The 23,027-nt window shown below is 40.8% G+C and overlaps 1 protein-coding gene across 1 annotated transcript in view; it reads right to left on the reverse strand.

Annotated features, from left to right (window-relative positions):
- The window catches only part of ITGA2 (integrin subunit alpha 2), a 91,269-nt gene that overhangs the window by 25,371 nt on the left and 42,871 nt on the right, over window positions 1-23,027 (reverse strand). Inside the window, exons 3-15 of the mRNA XM_069963047.1 lie at window positions 17,734-17,840; window positions 13,643-13,734; window positions 11,885-11,999; window positions 11,577-11,704; window positions 9,829-9,977; window positions 9,596-9,746; window positions 8,465-8,630; window positions 7,394-7,470; window positions 5,524-5,662; window positions 4,273-4,418; window positions 2,957-3,100; window positions 1,018-1,221; window positions 327-457 (exon numbers count right to left, since the gene is read on the reverse strand). Of these exons, the coding sequence (XP_069819148.1) occupies window positions 327-457; window positions 1,018-1,221; window positions 2,957-3,100; window positions 4,273-4,418; window positions 5,524-5,662; window positions 7,394-7,470; window positions 8,465-8,630; window positions 9,596-9,746; window positions 9,829-9,977; window positions 11,577-11,704; window positions 11,885-11,999; window positions 13,643-13,734; window positions 17,734-17,840 (1,749 nt within the window). The remainder of the gene's footprint in view (window positions 1-326; window positions 458-1,017; window positions 1,222-2,956; window positions 3,101-4,272; window positions 4,419-5,523; window positions 5,663-7,393; window positions 7,471-8,464; window positions 8,631-9,595; window positions 9,747-9,828; window positions 9,978-11,576; window positions 11,705-11,884; window positions 12,000-13,642; window positions 13,735-17,733; window positions 17,841-23,027) is intronic.

Genomic DNA, 23,027 nt, shown 5'->3' on the forward strand with positions numbered 1-23,027 from the left:
TGTTCTGCAGGAAGTGGTGTATTATTTCCAGTCTGACACAGTGCTCTCTGCTGCCACCTTTGTTCTGAGCAGTAAAAAATCCCCATAGAAAACCTCTCCTGCTCAGGACAGTTCCTGTCGTGGACAGAGGTGGCAACAGAGAGCACAGTGTCAGACTGCAAGAATACACCACTTCCTGCAGGCCATACAGCAGCTGATAAGTACTGGAAGATTTGAGACTCTGAATACCTATTGTGTAATTGATTAAATGAACAGAGCAGAAAATGTTAAATAATTAAAGCTTTAAAAATCTCTTTTTTATCATCAGAAATGACTAGAAAACTCACCAGAACTGAATGACTTTATCATAAGCACCAACAGTTACATCTGTGATAGTATCGCCATTTAAATCTTTATGCCCATCCAGTGATTGACCAAAAAACTGCAGGGATGGTGTGAATGAGGAGCCAAGTATTTTCTGCATATAGAACAAAGTTAAACAGTTCACATCTGGTCCATCTACACAACATTACAAGAATAAGCATACAAATATATAGAACTGTACAATACTATAATCAATAGGAAATGTGGAGACAGGAATACTAACTATACATGTACAGGAGGAAATTATACCTATGTATTCTTTAGACTTCATATAGACCCATATTAAAGGGGTAGTATAGAGATTTTTTTCCCCAAAATAAATTAGTGTCAGAAAGTTATACAGAGTTGTAAACTACTTTTATTTAAAATCTCAAGTCTTCCGGTACTTATCAGCTGCTGTATGTCCTGCAGGAAGTGGTGTATTCTTTACAGTCTGAAACACTGCTCTCTGCTGCCACCTCTGTTTGTGACAGAAACTGTCCAGAGCAGCAGCAAATCCCCATAGGAAACCTCTCCTGCTCTGGACACTTCCTGACATGGACAGAGATGGCAGCAGAGAGCACTGTGTCAGACTGGAAAAAACAAACAACTTCCTGCAGGACATAAAGCAGCTGATAAGTATAAAAAGGCTTAAAATTTTTAAATATGTATTACCTGGGAATGTTTAGTCCTTATTGTGTTCTTATAGCCGTTGTATATATAAACCGCTCCACCATTCTGGTTTTCTAAGGGTGCTCCAACAATGACATCATTAAATCCGTCTAAATCTATGTCCATAAGTGCAGCAATGGCGGCTCCAAACCTGGTATTCTCCACACTATTAGGACCTTCCAAAAGCTCACGCTGGTGTAAGATTCCCTGTTCAAGAGAAGAAACGAATACAGATTACAAAATGTCTACAGAAATGATAAAGTTGTACATGATAAATAATGTTGTACGTCTGGATCAAGCAAATGTATGATTTACAATTTTCCTATTTAACTTTCCTGCAGTGGTAGTTTAAAGGCCTTATTACACAGAATGATAATTGACCAAATCGGCCTAATTCGGCCGATTATCGCTTTGTGTAATAGAGACAACAATCAGAAGATGAAACGATTATCGACTGACCGTTTCTTTAGGCCCAGACCTAAAATCATGGACAGGTAATGTAAATTGTTTGGACAAGGGCTGCATGGACATCACTAACGATGTTCGTGCAGCCCTTGCTAAACAATTATTGGGCCATGTAATAGGCCCAGTAAACGAGCGCTGATCTAACAGATTGGCGGTCGTTTACAGTATTGACGGTTTACAGCCCTTGTAATAGGAACCCAGGAAACATAGAAAGATCAAAGAGACTGTCCCTAGATGTATTTGGCCTTGCATTGTGATTCCCTCAGGAGAAGGGAAAACTAATGACAAAACCAGACTTGAGTAACAAACTTCATTAATATCAATGAGAGACTCAAGCATTTAACCAGGTGCCCCCTGCTTGGCAGAGAGGAGGGTGCCTGGTTAACCTTTTTCATTTTTTCCTTCAAATTTTTGTATATTTTGTCCCTTGAAGGGATGCTTAAACAGAATACACAAAAAAGTAAAATTAAGAAAAGTAATAGGATCATGTAAACATTAGAACTCTAGCAGTATGCCTGCAATTGCCGTCAAACCGCCAGAGTTCTTCGACCATCAGTTATTGAAGCTGTATAGCCACCTTTACCCTAGCACTGTGCGCGACCAAGCATGCTCGCTCAACTCTAGTGCTTATGAGATCAATTTTGTGTCCAATTGCCATCAATTTTGACAATGAACACAATAATATTGGACTGGTGCAAATCACTGTTCAAAACCACATAGAGAATAAATGAAGCATTGGTGCTGTTCTCAGGATTGTTGGGAGTACCAGCAGTCAGACCCCCAATGATCAGCCTGTGGATGAGGGGTAACATTTGATGTTTAGAAACCCCCTTTTAAGATCATGACAGTCCTAACTATTCCATACATCACTGACAATTTTAAAATTAAAGGGGTTGTCCAGCGATTTTTTTTTTCTTTCAGATCAACTGGTGTAAGAAACCTATATAGATTTGTAATTTACTTCTATTTAAAAATCTCAAGTCTTCCTGTACTTATAGACTGTTGTATGTCCTGCAGGAAATGTTGTTTTATTTACATTCAGAAACAGTGCTCTCTACTGACATTTCTGGCCGAGTCAGGAACTGTCCAGAGCAGCAGCAAATCTCCATAGAAAACCTCTCCTGCTCAGGACAGTATCTGACTCGGCCAGAGATGTCAGCAGAGAGCACTGTTTCTGAATGTAAATAAAAACACTTTCTACAGGATATTTAGTAGCTAATAAGTATGGGAAGACTTGAGATTTTTAAATAGAAGTAAATTACAATTCTATATAAGTTTCTGACACCAGTTGATTTGAAAGAAAAAAAATTTCGCTGGACAACCCCTTTAAATTACGAAATAGGGAACTATGTAATATTAATACAGAAAAAAACACATAAAAGTAACATTTCCAGATATATTTTTTGGTGTAAAGATGACAAATACATATACCGTATGTTGAATTTAAATAAATTCTAAAAGTAAAATGAACTCTTACCCCCTTAATGCTAAATAAATAAACTTGTCCTTGTTCTTTCTTGTATTCATTCATAAACATAGGAGCTCCCACTAACAGGACGTCAGTTATTGAATCCTTGTCGACATCCACGGAGCACAGCACACTGCCGAAATAAGAGCCGATCTACAAGTAAAAAGTATAGAACAAACAGCATTACAATAAAAAGTCTCGCTGGTAACTGATCCTGGGGTTGTACTGCTCAATGGATTTCTAATACTTTTACAGCTACATTGATTTTATAGTGAAAACATACCTTTTTATGGTCTGTGAATAGTGTCAAGGAGACGGAGCCTATGGTTCCCGGGGCCCTAGCACTTCTACGCCTCACTGTACTGCATGCAACATACACTGTACACATGAGATGTAGAGTTGCTAGGGCTCAGGGAATAATAGGCACCGCCTCCTTGACACTATTCTTAGCCCAAATAACAATAGCCGTGGCCCAATAAACAAAATTACTTTTGGTCTTCTAAAAATCAAGTTTATTTGTTTTAGGGGAAGGACCTGAATGAGTTGCAAAGGGGAATGACTGAGTTGGTGTGTTGATGGTGTCTTGGTCTTTGCATATTGACACGTGGAAACAGCAGACCTCAATGCGCCCTCAACTCAGCAACATGGGTAACAGACACCACTACTAATATTTTGTTTTTAGTATTTTTAATGAAACCTTCAAGGGAAGGCAACTGATAGAGCCACCAACACTGGTGTGAACCCAGCCTTTGACTATATCCAGACCCATTCTATTGAGACAATTACAAGACAATAAATAAATACATGGTAGTTGAAGGACTATTGCATTGGAGCTTTGAAGGTTTACTATCGGCAAACATAAAAAACAGGGAGGGAAGGAGCTAGAGGGAAGTTATACTTACCTGTCCTGATGCCACCGCACCTGCTGGTCTCCTATATCTCCCAATCTTGTGACATCATGGCCCCACTCACAAATGCCCCTGCTCAGCCAATCAATGACTGAGGCAGTACACCTCTGCAGTCACTGACTGGCTGAATGGGTAGTTCATGTGGTGCTGTGATGGGAAATACAGGAGACGGTAGGGTGACAGTGAGTGATGGTGCCGCAGCTGCAGAGACACCCGTAGGGGTAAGCTCTCCCTGTTATTTTATGTTTCCCTGGAGTACACCTTTAAGTTACTATTGTTAATTTATTTTTATAAGAATAGCACAATGCAGTAGAAAAAATTCTCTCTAATGGTTATTTTATGAGAAATACATAATAGAACAGATATGGCAGGAGGGATGTTCTATTTAATAGCATTATTACTTCCTTATTGTCATACCTGTTCTCCTTTCTGGATCTGCAGTATTGTCACATTTCCCTGGACGTTTATGTTGTACACTACAACTTGTCCGGTGTAGTTAGTTCTTGGGGCTCCCCCAACAAAATTCACTGTTCTTGCCATGTTGATGAGGGCCACAGAATATCCTACAAAACAGGGCGTACAAAAATTATATATATATATATATATATATATATATATATATATATATATATATGTCAGTAGGGTCCAAACAGAAGACAATGTCTGCTTTTAATACAACCAGCTAATACTCAAGACTGAAAACAGATGTATACCTACATAGAGCTGATGACTGAATAGCACGAGATTACACATTCAGTTAGTATAGGTCTATAGTGAGTGGGTTTAAAGAGAAACACTCAGTTGCCATAATTTTCCCATGTACTACTGGACTTCCATTTTTATAAGCTGATCAGGAGCTGATTTAGGAGCGTCTCAGAATGATAAGCCCTGTTCATATGTTCTATTAACCACCAACAGTTAGGCATTAATATCATTTATATAAATGCCATTTCTCTTTTCCATCAATCCCTTGCATTCTTATTTATAATTTATACTTCTTATAAAAAAAAATGTGCACAACTTCTTAAAGGTGCCTTATGCCTACTCTGCCGTCACCCTGTCATCCCAGACATGGCATGGCATCCTGAACATATGTCTTGCCTTCCTCCTGGGCACCGGTCCCGCGCTGTTATTTGGTATAATCTCTTTTGGCAGCACTGTTAGGAGCACTGCCCCGCCCCACAGCATCATCTGGCCCGTCCGCTACATTGATAATAAATAAAGTGGACAGGCCAGATGACGTTGGTCGAAGATTATACCAACTAACAGCATGGGACCGGCGCCAAGGAGGAAGGTAAGACACATACTTTCCTCCTCAGCGTCCCGGGAGCTATAGGGGGCTAGCAGCAGGTTAGATTTGTCTAACCTGCTGATAGTTCCCCTTTAAGTTAATTTAAAAAAAAATCATACATATGGCTTGTCTGGGGTCAACTAATTCATGTCCTCAGGGGCCGAAGACTGAAACCACGCCCCCATGCGCTCACCAATGGCTTTGCAGTGTTGCAAAGATTATTGGCAACATCATGATGCAATTGGTGAACGTGTGGGGGCATGGTTTTGATGCGTGCGTTCATCGGCATGTAGGAACACTGCCTAATAGAAAATTTATAAGTAACATATCATTTAGAAGGTATAGGTATAAATAGTACACCGCGGAGTACAACTCACCCAAATAAGAACTTTCATTTCTCCCATGAATAAACTTCTCAAATGCATTATAAGGGAATATAGAAAACTGTTTCTCATTCTGATGAACTACAGTGCCGCTCCAGTCATAAGCTCCAACCGCTCCCAACACCAATGACGCCTGCAAAAATGACATTGTACCAATAGGTATAGGCATTTAGTGATAAATCTTTAACAGTTTAAGGTATGTGCTGAAAAGAGGGTTTTTTCTTATTGGATGGCTACAGTAGAATCATTTCATTATTGCTGAATTTGGGCTCCGGATCAGGGCTTGGCCACCAGCCTACACCTGACTGACTACTCTTTCTTCTGGATGTGTTGTTGCCTTCTTCTACATCATAGTTTGTTCTGAATTTCCCAACCATTTAGAAATGTCTATGTTTCCAAAACTTTTGAGATTTGTTTCAAATTTCTGAAAATGGTGGCCACTACTACTAGCCCACATGTCTTGCCTTGTCCATCGTATTCTATACATCACTGACGCTGCTGAGAACAGGAATAAAGGTATAAAAAACATGACTTTTCAAAGAAATACTCTAATGTATTGTGCAAAAAATAGCAAGTTTTTATTCAACCATGCGATGTTTCGGTAACAAATTTTTCATGTAGAGCTAGAAAAAGGTGTTACAAAAATGTCACATGGTGGAATAAAGGCCCGCTATTTTTTGCATAATACGTTGGGGTGCTGTCTTGGAGAGATTTTTTTTTCTGTGTACGGACCTAGGATTCTTTGGAGACCTAGACTGTTACAGGTTATGTATATTGACTTTTCATAGCAATATGGACGATTTCCATGCGGTCCATTAAGTTCAACTTATAACCCTACTGTGTTGATCCAGAGAAAGGCAAAAAAACTCTTATGTGGTAGATGCCAATTGCCCCAATCATAGGGAGAAACATTCCTTCTCGACTCCAAAATGGCAATCAGAATAATCCCTGGATCACCGTCCTATCACATCTAATCTAGCACCCATAACTTGTATTATTATATTTATCTATAAAAGTATTCAGGCCTCCCTTGAACTTATATAATGAATCGGCCATGACAGCATTATGTGGCAGAGAGTTCTATAGTCTTACTGCTCTTACAGTAAAGAATCCCTGTTTGTTGCTGATGAAATCTCCTTTCCTCTAGAAGTAGAGGATGCCCCCTTGTCATGGTTACAGGCCTAGGTGTAAAAAGATCACTATAAAGATCTCTGTACTGTCCTTTCATATATTTGTATATTCTTAATAACCTATCTTGGTACTGTCTGAATTTCCTTGAGGTGCTCAGTTAAAGCCCCCCCCCCATCCAAGAGGATCTTGAGAGGATCTGCTGAGAAAATCCCCGAATTCAGGTGTGCAAACCAAGTGCCATGATATCTAAGGGCCCTATTCCACTGGGCGATTATCGTTCGGATAATCGTTAACAATTAACGATCTCAAACGACCGCTATTGCGAAAGACCTGAAAACGTTCACTCATTTCCATGGAACGATAATCGTTACTTATGATCGTATTTGCGATTGTTTTTTCTTCGCTATTTCTTTGCTATTGCGAACGACTGAACTACGACTTATTCAATGCGAACGATTTGCAAACATGTTGCGAACGAGCAACGATAAAAATAGGTCCAGGTCTTATAAAGCGATCAACGATTTCTCGTTCGGTCGTTAATTGTTAACTGCATTTCAACCGAACGATTATCGTTTAGATTCGAATGATCCGGTGGAATAGGGCCCTTAGAAGACTGCAGACGTTCTGTCTGTGTGTGTTATTTCTTACAAGGTGCAAACACATAATGGGAAAGAATCTGAAGACTTTGCCCTTTTGCTTAGTACCAGGAGTATCATCAGGACTTTCATCATACCGTAGTTTTTGAATACTGTGCACTGAAGCCAACTTGGGCCATTTCCAGCTGGAAGGTTTCACCTCCTTGTGTTGTACCTACATAAAGAAGAGTTATTCAGAATGACTGATATATAGCAGTGGCTTTGCAAACGCCGTCTAAACATAACACCAATTGTATTGGTTGTCACTTTTTTTTATTTTGGTGCTGCTCTTGGATCAGGCTGTCCACATAAACATTCCAGCGAACATTAGTGTAGCCCTATACTGACAATAATTGAGCCATTGAATAACTTTGTTAAATCTGCTAGATATTAGGAGGCAGTCTGCCCATCTTAAAGGGCTCTTAGCTCAACACTTTAGCATATAAACCAGTTTGTTAACACTGGTTAGTAGAGATGAGTATGTTCAAGTTCACCTGAACCCTGCATTTCAATACCAGTGGCTGAAGACGTTAAATGCAATCCTGGAAAACATGGATAAAGCCTATGGCCTATGGCTGTATCCATGTTTTCCAGGCAGCCTTGGCGTTACATCCAACTTCTTCAGCCACCAGTAATCAAACCCTGGGTTTGGCAAACTCGAACATACTCAAAGTTCACTCATCTCTACTGGTTAGTCTTGCCTAGAAGGGTTGTTCTTTCAGACTAACCCGGTCTTTAGATTGCAGACTAAAAAATTGACCCCATTTGTTCCTGACTTATTTCTGAGTTTGCTCAACTTTTTTTGATCTTTCGCTTGGTAACCACTGCTGCAGCATAGGTTAGGTTTAGGTTATTTCCGGGACTGACACATTACAGTAAAGTGCTGGTCAAGCAACTTTTCTTTTTTCATCCGCTGCTGACATTATTATTATTATTATTATTATTATTTATAAAGCGTCCTTAATTTTAGAGCACTACATTTCATCGATTCGGTGAAGTTAGTTCCTAAACAGATAAACAGTTTAACATACATGTGGCTTACGGTCAGTTTTCTTATTATAGCACATCCCCCATCCTCACATTGAGCACATTACTACTGTATGTATTCAAATACACGCCTTGTTTGTATATTGGAATATCACATTGTGCAACCTTTAAAATAATAATACCTTCAATACTAAAAATTCTCTCTCCCAGGGTCCCAGCTTTGTCTAACAACGCCACTTCATCGGACACATTAAAGAAAAACTTCTCCTTGGGATCACTTGTAATGGCTTTGATTTCATTGATGAGGTTCTTGCTGTCAATGCTGTATCTATTGTAATAACCTAAAACCTAGGAGAGAGAAATAAAGTAAACTCAGTGTATACTGTACATCTCCAGAACGTTCCATAAAGTTATGGACTGACAGACTCCATTGTTGCATTTAGTATCCCAGCACTTACTTATCTGTATTTTTGTTTGGGATTACAAATCATCCTGTAATTAAATAGTAGGTTCTGATTCTATTTAAGTTCTATGAGGACACCCCCTATTTATATGACCCCCCTCAGAACTAGTAATGAGCGGACGTATCGCCCTATTACACAGGGCGATCTGGAGAAGCAAACAAGCGCCGACCTGTCAGATCAGCACTTATTTGCTTTTTGTTCCCCGGAGCATGGGGAGCTGCGAGAGGGGCTGTCCAAACAATCTTTAGATCATCCGGGTGGCCCTTAGAAGATAGCGGCGGTCTTCTGCCACCGATCCTCCTACACAGTGCGATGGCCAGCAGACCATCGATATTGTTGTATTTTTTTTTAACATGTTGAAAGAGAAGAATCAGCCAAAATCGTGCATGTTGGCTGGTCGTGCCTTTTTACAGGAGCCATTGCACTAAGCGATTACTGGACGTAAGGGCTCATAATCGGCCAAATACAGCCAATAATTGCTTGGTGTATTAGGGCCTTTACCGGATGTTTGTGTTTGTCCAAACCCAAACATTTGCCATTTGGCTCCCGGTGGCTGGAGAAGTTCGATGCTGCCCGAGAAAGTCCTGGAAAGCATGGATAAACAATAGGCCATAGGCTGTATCCATTTTTTTTCTGGTAGCCCTAGGGCAACATCCAACTTCTTCAGAGTCAAATGCCAAGCGTTCAGGCTCAAAGAACACTGCTAAATCTGAACAGTTCGGAAAGTTCGCTCATCTTTAGTCAGAACATATAGACAACACATAAAATGTTACCACATGCAGTACCCTCCTATAGTCCAGGATAGAGTCGGTATCTGTGTTAGAACAAGCCCATTAAATTAAGAATTACCGCAATGCCAAATCGGGTGATCTTATCCTTTTCACAGCGTGAAATGACTTCTTTTAGCATTGCGTTGTCATGAGATTCACCATCAGTAATGACCACCATCACCTTGTTGGAATTTGTCCGACCTCCATATTCAGCTGAGAAAGCATGCTTCCTGTTGTACGCGGAGAAAGATAGTGAATTAATACGTCAACTAAAAGTGGATTATTCTACTTTTAGTTTTTTTTATATGGTACCTGGTAAAGTCAATCGCCTTGAAAGTGTTTGTCTGATCTCCTCCCATCTGATTGGTGGCCGAAATGGCACTTTTCATGGTATCTTTGTCTTTGTAAGTGTTCATTTTAAACATGACTCTTGGATCATTCCCATACTGTATCAGGCTCACCTTCAAACAACATCTACAGTTACCAATGGTGTAAAGACTAAATATAAAGTGTCCCTCCAATTGTGGTCAAGATGGCATATGTCAAGGAATTCACTTCGTAACCTCATTTCCAATATATTTTATATGGACAAGTTGAGTCTATATGGACCATTGATTCAGTATTCCTGATGCTATTCCCATTGTCCCAGACATGTTTTTGTTCCACACCAAATTCTGTGACAGGAAACAGGGGTCTTCCATCAATTTGCACAGGTAGATTATCCATCTACCATCTACCATCATTTGCTCTTAGCTCCTTTACATTAAATGGCTGGGTGCTAGTGGCGTAGAAACCATGGAGGCAGACTACGCAACTTCTATGGGGCCCGTGCACCAGCTCCCCCCAACAAAACATGTTTTACCTCCATGGTAGCTGTGACTCACAGCACCCACTGGCACGACAGCATTGCACCTCCAGCCTCAAGAGGCCCCCCCATGCCCATACTCACATGATTCGGTGCATTCCCACAGCATTCTGTTCTCCACCAGTGACGTCAATTTAGGAGAACAGAAAGCAGTGGGACTGCACCAGATCATGTGAGCATGGAGGGGGGGGGGGTACAGTTTCTTGCTATGTTGCTATGGGGCCCCATGAATCCTAGCTACGCTCCTGCAGAGTGCTATACATCACTGTGTATTGAATAGCCTATGGAGGACGGTAGCACTCTGCATCTGACCCATGGAGTATAGGCCAAACCTACAAGTTTGCTGGGAATTAGTGGCAGATTTGCAGACCCAATAAGGTAGATAGGAAGCACATTTGCAATGGATTTAACACAGATAAATTGAAGTCTGCTGCTAACTCATAGCATGCCCTCCAAAAGTTATACAAATCCCTAATATACACTTATTACAGGAAATGCTTGTAAAGTGCTGGATAAGATGGTGATGTCACGAACCCACTCCCAGAGCTGTGCAGGCTGTGGCTGCTGAAGAGGATGATGGCAGAGGGATTCTTAGTGTCCCTCCAGTGCCCTGTGTCCCTCAGTGTCCCCTGCCATCATCCTCTCCAGCAGCCACAGTCCGCACAGCTCTGGGAGTCGGGTCGTGACATCACCATTTTATCCAGGAAGTGAAGCCTTGATGCAGCAGTAAGTGCAGGGAAGAAAGCACTTTATGTGCATTTCCCGTAATAAGTGTATATTGGTGATTTGTATAACTTTTGGTTGGCCATACAATACTTTAATAAAATTTTCGCCGGACTTCTCCTTTAAATGACTTCTCTTTACCTGCAGTGGGTGATGATGAGGAATTTTCTCATCACTTCCCTGCTTTATTGTCATATCCCTCCTAAAGTGCTATATAGCCCCTAAATAAGACCCTATACAGAGACAAAATAATGCTACAGGCAATATGATGAAGGATATTCTCACATGAGAGGTAGTGTGGCAAAGGGAACCAAGTTATAGAGGCACATAAATATTAGAGGCCCCATGGCCATTGAATTGTAAATATATTGTTAGTACACTTATGGCGTATCCATTTTTATTGGCTGAATTTATTTATACAGTTTTCTATTGTTAAAGCAACATTCTTGAACATAAAAGTACATAAAAGTACCTGCGTCTTTGTCGGTCCAATATCTAAGCCCTCCACAAACTTCTCCAAGAAATTCCGTACGGCGGACCATGGGTAAATACTGTTTGACCCATCACACACTATAGCGATATCGATGTTAGATGAACAAGCTAAAGGGTAAAACATGATCTTAATAATTGAATATTTACTTTTTTAATTTCAACATATAAAAAATAGTAATCCTCAAGAATAAGAACAATTATTTTGATTATTTATTAACAGAATGAAAATAATTAGAAGGTGAGGACAAAAGAAAAAGAGGAGCCGAAAGAGTTACAATTCGTTCTTACTTTGAAGAGCTGGAGAAAAGCTTCTGAGTACTTGGAAGGTAGGACTTATGTCGGTGCACATCCCGGTGGCATAGAAATTTTTTCCACATTGCTGTGCCCATAGGGGTCCACATGTCTACAAAGAGGAAGCAAAAATATAATGAATGCCCACTGTAGCAGATATACCCTTCTAATATCATTGTAATCTGGTGCAATATTTTCACAATTATATCCCATACTACATGACACTTTTTGGAGATCCCTTTAGTAGCACATGGTCTGACTAGTTTCCCGGAGTACTATAACAGAGATGGGGAATCTTAGGCCCTCCAGCTGTTGCAAAACTACAATTCCCATTGTGCCTGGACAGCCAAAGCTTTAGCTTTGGTTTCCAAAAATGGTGGGAATTGTAGTTTTGCAACAGCTGGAGGGCCGAAGGTTCCCCATCCCTGTACTAGATGATGCTCTGGGAGGCCTAGGTTTGTTTTTTAGGATACACCAAAAGACAAACAAATTTGGAGCTGACGTTAAAGCGGAGCCATCAGCAGGTTCTTCCCAGAGAACCTGCTGATTTGCCGCAGTAACTGTGTATCTCAGTAGTACATAGCCATTAGTTTAACACCTCTCCTCCCCCACATTGTTTGTAAAATCGCTAAATGCTCTTATGCCAATTACTTGCTTAAGAGCATTTAGGTCGTTGCTCCAGCACCTCCCGCCACGCCCAGCCCGCTCCCTCCGTTCCCACCCACTATGCATACTATATATGCATAGTGGGCTCTATACACAGCGGCTGTGCAGGGAAGCAGTCCCGCCGGAGACAGGCTGCTTCCCGCCCATGCGTGAACCCCCCGGGCCGCCGCAGATTCTCCTGGAAGTCCCTCAGGACATAAGTATAAGATAGACTTTATACTTACGTCTTGAGGAACCTCTGGGAGGATCAGTGGCGGCCCGGGGGTTTATGCATGCACGGGAAACAGCCCGTCTCTGCGCGGGACTGCTTCTCTATGCAGCCACAGTGTATAGAGCCCACTATGCAGTTATGAAAATGCATAGTGGGCAGGACGGGAGGGGCAGGCGCGGCAATGCTCTCTGGCCCCCAAGCAATGCCATAAATGCTCTTTAGCTAGTAATTTGCATAAGAGCATTTAGCAATTTTTTTAAACTAATGGCTATGTACTACTGAGATACACTGCTACTGCGGCATATCAGCAGGTTCTCTGAGAAGAACCTGCCGATAGTGTCGCTTTAAGATCGGTCTTTTATGAGCTGTCTTCACACATAGTATTTTTGTCAGTCTTTTGGTCAGTCTTTTTTCAACCAAAACCAGGAATGTGTTGACCAAAAACCATGCAAATTATTTCACTTTAATTTTGCCCTGTCAGTTCCACTCTTCATTTTAGTTGAAAAAAGACTGACGGAAATACTATGTGTGAACATAGCCATTGGGTAAATCACCTTAATTCAACTTATTAGGTGGATGTGCACATGTTCTGCACACCTTGTGGTTTAGCCCACTAAATAATTTCCTCTCTCAGGCCCCAAAAAACCCAAACAACACTGAAATTAGTATTTTATTTTGAAGAGTATTCTCGCAAGTATTCTTCACTCATCTCTAATTCCAACCCCCTATTGCACCTGCATGCTTGGCAGTTTATGTAATTCTTAGAAGTCAATGGAGGGATCCAAGACTCTTAGAAAACTGGACTGGATCTTTCTTGTTGGGTCAATGCCTAATCTAGAAACATATTTATTCTAAAGTTATATTGTGCTTTAACATACCAGAAATCCACCTGTATCTTCATTCCTTATCAGTGTCAGCCCCAGGTTCATATCCTCCTTTACCTCTGTAACATTTGGGATCACAGTTGCACCTGCAAGTGGAAGAAACAATTAAATATTATCATTAACTCACTGTATCTGATGAAGAGAGCTTAGGCTCTGGAAACGCGTTATATTTGTGCTATCTGAAATAAACGCCTTTTATTTCTTTCACCTTAAACTTTGGTCCCATGACTTTGTAAAGACAGCGCTGGTGTTTCCTAGGAGTTTGGCAATTTTTTATTTTTTTCCTTTCCTGCAATTTTACATGGGCCCCCACATAGGGAGCATCCCGGCGTGCTACTCCATACTAGCTTGCACTCTTCAGGCACCAGGACCATTCGGACTCCACATCGGTACCTCATTTCAGGGGCGATATGCATTAAGCCCAAGGGGCAACAAGTTGAGCCTCCTACTTACCTCACCTTCCTTTTCCCTCACTGTACGGTATCACACGAGGCGCCGCCTCTCGCCTGTTCCCTTTTTTTCTTTACTATTTGGCTATTAACTCAGGTGGCTAAGGAGCAGAACCCCGTTTAGCATGGGGGTTCCTATCATTATGGAGACATTCCCCACACCTTTATGGCCTGTTCACATTGAGTAAAACAGGTGAAATTCAGCTGCGGTATCCAGAGAAATAGTACCTCGAGCCCCGCTGACCCACGGAAGTGCCGCCATCCCCACACCTATCCGTTTGGAATCCCGCCTGCCTTAGTGTGTCAATGGGATTCCTTGCACGCCTCCACTCTTCGTCGCACTCTGCTCAAAGAATTGACATGTCAATTTTTTGAGCGGAGGTTCGCGAGGGATTCCATGGACACACACTAAGGCAGGCAGGATTCTATGGTTTTACTCAGTGTGAACATACCCTTCCAGTAAGGAGTGGTGCACAATGCCTCGCTACTCACAGAGTCCAGAGGAGGTAAGTGATGATGTTATTGCATCACCATTTAACTCTTTACACTCTCTGGGCCGGGCGCTCTGTGTTAAAACAAATTAAACACATTTACATTGTTCCCTATAGGAAAACACAGCTCAGTTTTCGAAAAGCTCAGTTCTGGAACAGCCTTCCGGAACGGTTTGTGTTAGAGACTCTATTAAACCATTTTTTAAAACCAAATTGGTGTCAGAAACTTATATAACTTTGTAAATTACTTCTGTTTAAAAATTGTCCAGTACTTAAATTTATAAGTATATATATATATATATATATATATATATATATATATATATAAATATATATATATATATCCTGCAGAAAGTCATATTATTTGCTTTACAGTCTGACACATTGCTCTCTGCTGCCACCTCTGTCCGTGACAGGCACTATCCTGATCAGTAGCAAATCCCCATAGAAAACCTCTCCTGCTCTGGACAGTTCCTGACATGGACAGAGGAGGCAGCAGAGAACACTGTCAGACACTGGAAAGAAAACACCACTTCCTGCAGGACATACAACAGCTGATAAGTGCTGGAAGGCTTGAGATGTAAAAGTACATTACAAATTTATATAACTTTCTGACACCAGTTGATATGAAAGAAAGAAAAAAAAAATCTCTGGAGTACCCCTTTAAGCAATGCTTGTTCGCTAAGTAGTGCTTTCAGGTGCTTTAAGGAGTTTCAAGGAGCTATTACAGTTGTGCTTGATACTTTTATTTCTGTCTGCTTTAAAATGTGGACATTATAATCACTGTTGACATAACTTGTGAGTGTAATCCTAGAAACCGATGCAGGCAGAGCTGATAGACTTCTATAACCCATATAGGCATTTAAAGGCATTTACTACCATTGAAATATTCAGTTTTATCTACATTGTGCTCTTTTCTCCATTTAAGGCCTAGAGCTAAATTAAGAATTCTTCTGGTTTCCTGTCACCAGTGGGCACTACACAGGAAGCCCAGATAACACGAACACATTTGGTGTTCATATACATGACAGTATGAAAATACAGGATCAATGTGCTACATGCTTTTTTAGTCCATCAAGATTTTTTTCCATCTTAATTAAGTACATCAAGGGGTTTTCTGTTTTTTGTTTGTTTTTTTTTAATAAAATTGATAGCCTATCCTTTGGATTGGTATCAATCAGAGATGAGTAAGTTCTAGTTTGTGTGAACTCAAACCCTCAATATTAGAATCTCGGTGGTTGGAGAAGATGTATTCATAGGCAAACCTTTACTTACTGTAGTTTTAGGCTAGGTTCACACTGCGTTTTTGCAATCCGTTTTTTTTTTTCATCCGTTTTTTGCCAAAAACAGATGAAAAGTGGATAACAAAAACGGATGCATTTGTGTGCATCCATTTTGATCCGTTTTTCCATTGACTCCTATTGTAAAAAAAAAAAAAAACGGATCCGTTTTTTTTTAACGGACACAAAAGTAGTGTCAGCTACGTTTTTGTTCCGTAAAAAAAAAAACATTCGTTTTGATCCATTTTTTTTTTACAATGGAAGTCAATGAAAAAAACGGATCAAAACGGATGCACACAAATGCAATGAAAAAAACGGATTGCAAAAACGCAGTGTGAACCTAGCCTTACTCATTTCTAATTGTATCATAAAAATAAACCCCCGGCCACTAGTAACTTACATTATTGAAATTGATCAATACAAAATGCTGCAATTAAAAATGATAGTGTTTAAAGAATAGCATAAGCTTAAGTTTAAGGGTACTCCAGTGAGTCAACATTTTTACTTTGTAATATAACCTTATTAAAAAAAATATATATATATATATATATATATATATTCTTTTTTGTCTACCATTTAACTTCCGTTGAGTGGCAGCAGTAAGGAGCAACACGGCCCCTCTGTTGCCACCAACATTTGTGTCGGGAACTGCAGGGCTGTCTAAGGGCTCTATAACACAAAGAGATAATTGGCCAAATCAGACTAATTCGGCCGATTATCGCTCCGTGTAATAGAGGCAACATTCAGACGATAAAACCATCATTGGCTGATCGTTTTTTTAAGTCCAGACCTAAAATCATTGGCCGCTGCACAGCCGGTGGCTAACGATTAAATAAACTTTTCATACATTACCTGTCCACACTCCCGTTCTCCTCCTGCCTTCTGCTCTCTTCCCGGCACCACGTGCTGCAGCTTCTCTGAGCTGGAAGGCCAATCACTGGCTGGGACCGCAGCAACCTGTGATTGGCTGAGCGGCCTTTCAGCTCAGGGAAGCTGCAGCGCGTGGTGCCGGGAAGAGAGCAGAAGGCAGGAGGAGAAGGGGAGTGTGGACAGGTAATGTATGAACAGTTTAGGGCAAGGGCTGAACGATGTTCACAAAGCCCTTGCTAAATGATAATCGAGCCGTGTAATAGGCTCAGTAAAGGAGCGCTGATCTATTAGATCGGTGCTCGTTTACATTATTGATCGGAGCGCCATCGGCCCGTCTAATAGGACCCTGCAGTTTCCAGTCGCCTGCTGTGATCAAACGCTGCCTGTATAGTGCTGCACAGCAGTGTTTACCCAGAGCAGAGGAATGGGAACTTCAGGGCTTAGACAGCCCTGTAGTTCCCAACACAAACAGTGGCAGCAGGGCCTCCCATGTCACCCCTTACTGCTGCCGCTGAATGGAAGTTAAAAAGTAGAAAAAAAAGTATATATTTATATTAATGAAGTTATATTACAAAGTAAGGGTACGTTCACACTTAGCGGATCCGCAGCTGATTTTCTGCTGCGGATCCACAGCAGATTTCATTTAAATAACTGAAAACAGCATCAAATCTGCTGCGGATCTGCTGCGGATCCTGTAGGTGTGAACGCACCCTAATACAATGTTTTAGAGCAATGTATTAGCAACAAAACACATATTTTTTTGAGTCTCCAAAGTACCCTTTAAGGCTTAGTTCACAGAGACAAAACCTCGCCAGGCTGCTGTGCTGTGACATGTCCAAACTCCAGTTTAATCTAATAGGAGTTTCAAAGGTTTTATACACACACACACATACACACACACACACATACACACACACACACACAGTACAGATAACCTGAGTATATATACTTAATAGATTTAGGAGGTAACATTGTGTTATTTTATAACAACTTACTTGGCAGGTTCATCTTTTCACACCTTGTTTGTGAGTTAATAGGACATTTATAGACATCTCCCATCCTGTTTATGGGATAGCCACTCCAAGGAGAGCTCACCAATAACCTGCGGGATGGAAATAGATAGTTTTACAATATATATTTGACATAGTTATTATTTTAGCATACAGTGCTACATTTATTACAGTATATATATATATATATATATATATATATATATATATTTAAAGTCCATTTACAGTTTGTGTAAACTTCACCAAATTGGTTGATAGGAAAACTTTGTTTGTCTTCCCTTATTAGTAATGACCATTGGGTTTTTTCCTAAGGTGGCAACAGTTTGCACTGCTATGCACTCATATGTTTATTCATATGAAGGTTATGTACATTTTATGATTAGGCTATGTTCACACATACTATTTCTGTCAGTCTTTTTTCAACTAAAATCAGGAGTAGGTTGAAAACACAGAAACTTGGCAATTCCTTCCATTATAATTTTGCCCTGTCAGTTCCACTCCTCGATTAGGTTGAAAAAAGACTGACTAAAAGTCTGATGGAAGTACTATGTGTGAACATAGCCTTATAAGGAATCTAAACCTTTTGTTTACAAGTAATTTATTGTTTTCTGTCTACTACAGGCATGCAGAACTGGGAGTCTCCATGGTTACAGACTACAGACAAACACTGTGTGTAGTCTGATTCTGCAATCAGAATTTATTTTCTTTTCTTACTGTGTGGAGGTTAGCTGTCATTGTTAGATCCACAAAGGAGTCGTGGTTAGGTCATTGTTATTTTCCCACCTATCTCCTCAGGTTGTCATAGGTAAATGTCACTTCTACATATTACTTGCCTGTCATGACCACTTTCCTTTACAAAGGAGTCACCTCTGCAGGACTTCCTTAGGCAGCCTCTTCTACACTTCTTTTCAGTCCGCTGTGTTAGGCCCCTCTTCACATATATATCATGGCCCACCACCGTTTCCCTCCCGCTCATTTGAATGGGGCATTTCAAAATACATGGCCAGCCAAGCTGGACGGGGGAACGCATCTGGTATCTTGTAGAACTGATGGCTACTGTTGGTTTTAATGGGAAAAAAAAAAAAAAAAAAAACACGACAACTGATACATTTTTCCCATCAGTTTTTGCACCAGTTGTCATCACTTTCTAAAAGAAACAACTGAGCCAGACTGCCTAATATATTTGCACCAGCCCTTACATAACTGAACTCTCCTACAGGGCAAAGACACCAACCTTTTGCTACTTGCTGGTCACTAGTACCTCAAGGCATACTTCATATCCAGCTCTTCCTAGACCCAGTCCCCATAATTATATTTACAAGACAATAACAAATAAGACAATAAGGTATTCCCATCTCAGATAATATACTTGTAGGTCTTGTGACAGCTCGTAGTCTAGGTTGCAGACCACCTCTCTATCCTAAAAGCAGTGGTCTGGCTGATAAAAACAAATGTATATACAGTATATAGTACACACTATCTCGCTATACATCTACATTATAGCTATATACTCACACCAGCCAGACCACTGCTTTTAGAGCAGGAAGTGGTCTGTGACCTAGACAATGAGCTGTCACCAATGGGAAGAAAAGAGCAGCATATCAGGAGGAGGCGGCAAGTTTGGTAAATGATTGTATTTGGAAAAATATTCAACGTGAAAAGTCTTACAATTATAACTATATAAGCTGAAATAAGAATAAGGCTGGGTTCATACAGTGTTTTTGCAATCCGTTCAACGTATCCGTTTTTAATTGGTTACTTTTAACGGTCAGAAAATCGTAGTCAACACTATTTTTCTGTGAATTAAAAAAACATCAGTTTCAACACTTTTTTTTTTATATAATGGAAGTCAATGAAAAAAACTGATCCGTACGGATGACACACAATTGCATCCATTTTTTGCATCAGGGGGGCTATATACTACTGGGGGAGCACAGGGGGACTATATACTACTGGGGGAGCACACAGCGGGGGCTATATACTACTCGGGAGGGCACAGGGGGCTATATACTATTGGGGGAGTGCACAGGGGTCTATATACTACTGGGGGAGTGCACAGTGGGGCTATATACTACTGGGGGAGCACACGGTGGGCTATATACTACTGGGGGAGTGCACAGGGGTCCATATACTCCTGAGGGAGCGCACAGGAGTCTATATACTACTGGGGGAGCACAACACATTTACTAATGATGTTCAGCTCAGACCTTCACCTGACAATAGACCCCGGTAAGTGGACCTTCACTAAAAGTTGGTGAGTACCCTTGCTATATACAGTGCGGAAAATGTTGGTGCTATATAAAATAAAGGAATTATTATTATTAATATAAAAAAAAATAGTGCAAATGCAATGCTATTCTTCCCTTCAGTCTTTTTTTTTTTTTTTAAACTCTAGATGGAAATTCAACATTTGCTACCTAACATACAAGCTTCTGTGATATATTGCTGCCTTCATATGACTGTCAGTAGAAAGGAGGTCATCAGTAACTCTGCCCCTACAGTACAGTAATGGCCTAGTCATTTTCCATGTCTCTTTGCAGAACTCATCGATGGTTCTTCCTACTGGAATAAATTCCTTCTCGATCACAGCTCCAGTAGCAAGATGTATGTCGTCACTTCTCTCTCTGTGCGTGTAACACGTTTTACACAGGAATCCAGATCTAAAACACATGTGCCTATTACAAGTCATTATAAATTTTAAATGAAAACCCCCTACAGGCTTTACAGCTGTCTATTTCTCTATGAAAAGTTCATGATAACTTAGGTAACCCATAAAGTACCAGTGTCTAGAAGCACTCTGATCTCTGAGAAGATGGTCTAGTCATTTAGGTGTACAAAATGTGAGTAAAGGTCACACAGATTGTTTCCTATGGACAGGGTCACCTCTCATAAATTATTTTAGGGTATACTTATGTTATGCCCTGAACAATGAGTATGCCTTTTACAGAAATTGCAAGAGGGCCGCCCTGCCAGGGTTTCAATAAAGGTGATATAACTGAACTCTCTTCTTTATTATGTAACACCATGATCTGTACTGATTGTGGTGCTTAAAGGGGTACTATGATGATTTTTATTCTTTTAAATCAACTGGATTCAGAAAGTTATATAGATTTGTAATTTATTTCTATTTTGAAATTTCAAGTCTTTCAGTACCTTTAACCTCTTAAGGACATAGGACGTACCGGTACGTCCTATGTCCTCACTTGCACTTCAAAGCGGGGCCGCGCGGCGGCCCCGCTTTGAAGTGCCGCGATCCCGGGTGCCGCGTGTAGCCCGGGACCGCCGCTATTAGCGGGCACGGTCTGATCGCCGTGCCCGCTAATTAGCTAATCGGAGGCAGCTGTCAAAGTTGACAGCTGCCTCCGATTACCGGAGGCAACGTTTCCCTGGTGTCTAGTGGGGGAGATCGCTCCTCCGGGACCTTGTCCCGGAGGAGCGATCTCCGTTACTGATGCCGGCCGGGGACGCGTCCAAGATGGCGCCGTCCTCGGCTCGGCACTCGTTCGTTTTCGGCTGCAGCAGCCGAAAGCAAACGAGTGCCGATCTCATGGATCTCTGCAGCATATCTATGCTGCAGAGATCTCAATGAGAGATCACAGTGTATATACTAGAAGTCCCCCATGGGGGCTTCTAGTATATGTGTAAAAAAAAAAAAAAAAAGTGTTGTTAATAGTAAAAAGCCCCCTCCCCTAATAAAAGTCTGAATCACCCCCCTTTTCCCAGGTTTTAAATAAAAGTAAACAAATAAATACATAAACAAACATGTTTGCTATTGCCGCGTGCGTAATCGCCCGAACTATTAATTAATCACATTCCTGATCTCGTACGGTAAACGGCGTCAGCGCAAAAAAATCCCAAAGTGCAAAATTGCGCATTTTTGGTCGCATCAAATCCAGAAAAAATGTAATAAAAAGCGATCAAAAAGACGTATATGGGCAATCAAGGTACCGATAGAAAGATCAAATCATGGCGCAAAAAATGACACCTGACACAGCCCCATAGACCAAAGGATAAAAGCGCTATAAGCCTGGGAATGGAGCGATTTTAAGGAACGTATATTGGTTAACAACGGTTTGAATTTTTTACAGGCCATCAGATACAATATAAGTTATACATGTTATATATCGTTTTAATCGTAACGACTTGAGGAACATGCATAACAAGTCAGTTTTACCCCAGGGTGAATGGCGTAAAAACACATTTCCCCCAAATAAAAGAAATGCGTTTTTTTTTTCAATTTCACCACACTTCGAATTTTTTTCTGGTTTCGCAGTGTACTTTATGCAAAAATTCAGCCTGTAATTGCAAAGTACAATTAGTGACGCAAAAAATAAGGGGTCATGTGGGTTTCTAGGTGGAAAAATGCAAGTGCTATGACCTTTTAAACACAAGGAGGAAAAACCGAAAACGTAAAAACGAAAATGGGCCATGTCCTTAAAGGGTTAAGCTGCTGTATGTCCTGCAGGAAGTGGTGTATTCTTTCCTGTCTAACGCATTGCTTTCTGCTGCCACCTCTGTTTGTGGCAGGAACTGTCCAGAACAGTAGCAAATCTCCATAGAAAACCTCTTCTGCTCTGGAAAGTTCCTGTCATAGACAGAGGTAGCAGCAGAGAGCACTGTGTCAGACTGGAAATAATACACCACTTCCTGCAGGGCATACAGTAGCTGATAAGTACTGGAAGACTTAAGATTTGTAAACAGAAGTAAATTACGAATCTATATAACTCTCTGACACCAGGTGATTTAAAAAAAAATAAAAATAAAATTGCTGGATAACCCCTTCAAATGGTTATGGAGCTGTGTTCATTGTATATGCCCCTATAGATGTACAGCATGATTGACAACTGTAAGTCACATCAGTGGGGCAACGGTTTGGTGTTTTTAGCTCATATCTGTTGAGGCTTTTAGGGCAACCGTCATTTTGAGTCCAAATAATGGCACACACATATCTGATACACACACACACTTACTGACTGACACGCATTACTAAACATCATAACACTGGGCCCCTTTCCCTCTCTGGGCCCCTAGAGGCGCTGTGGGCCCAGGCACTTGCCCAGGTGAGCCCTGTGCTGATGCCGGCCCTGGGCCAGTGTTTCAGGCCAGGCCAGTGCCTGGGAATAACCTGGTGTTGTGCGTGGGAATCGGGCCACAGTTCATAATATATTACTTTACTGAAAGAATAGTAGATGCTTGAAACAAACTTCCAGCAGATGTGGTAGGTAATTGGGATAAACTGGTATCTATCCTTAGATTATAAGAAAGGAAATAATATTAAG

The sequence above is a fragment of the Dendropsophus ebraccatus genome, chromosome 3 (assembly GCF_027789765.1).
Source record: "Dendropsophus ebraccatus isolate aDenEbr1 chromosome 3, aDenEbr1.pat, whole genome shotgun sequence".
Classification (NCBI taxonomy): domain Eukaryota; kingdom Metazoa; phylum Chordata; class Amphibia; order Anura; family Hylidae; genus Dendropsophus; species Dendropsophus ebraccatus.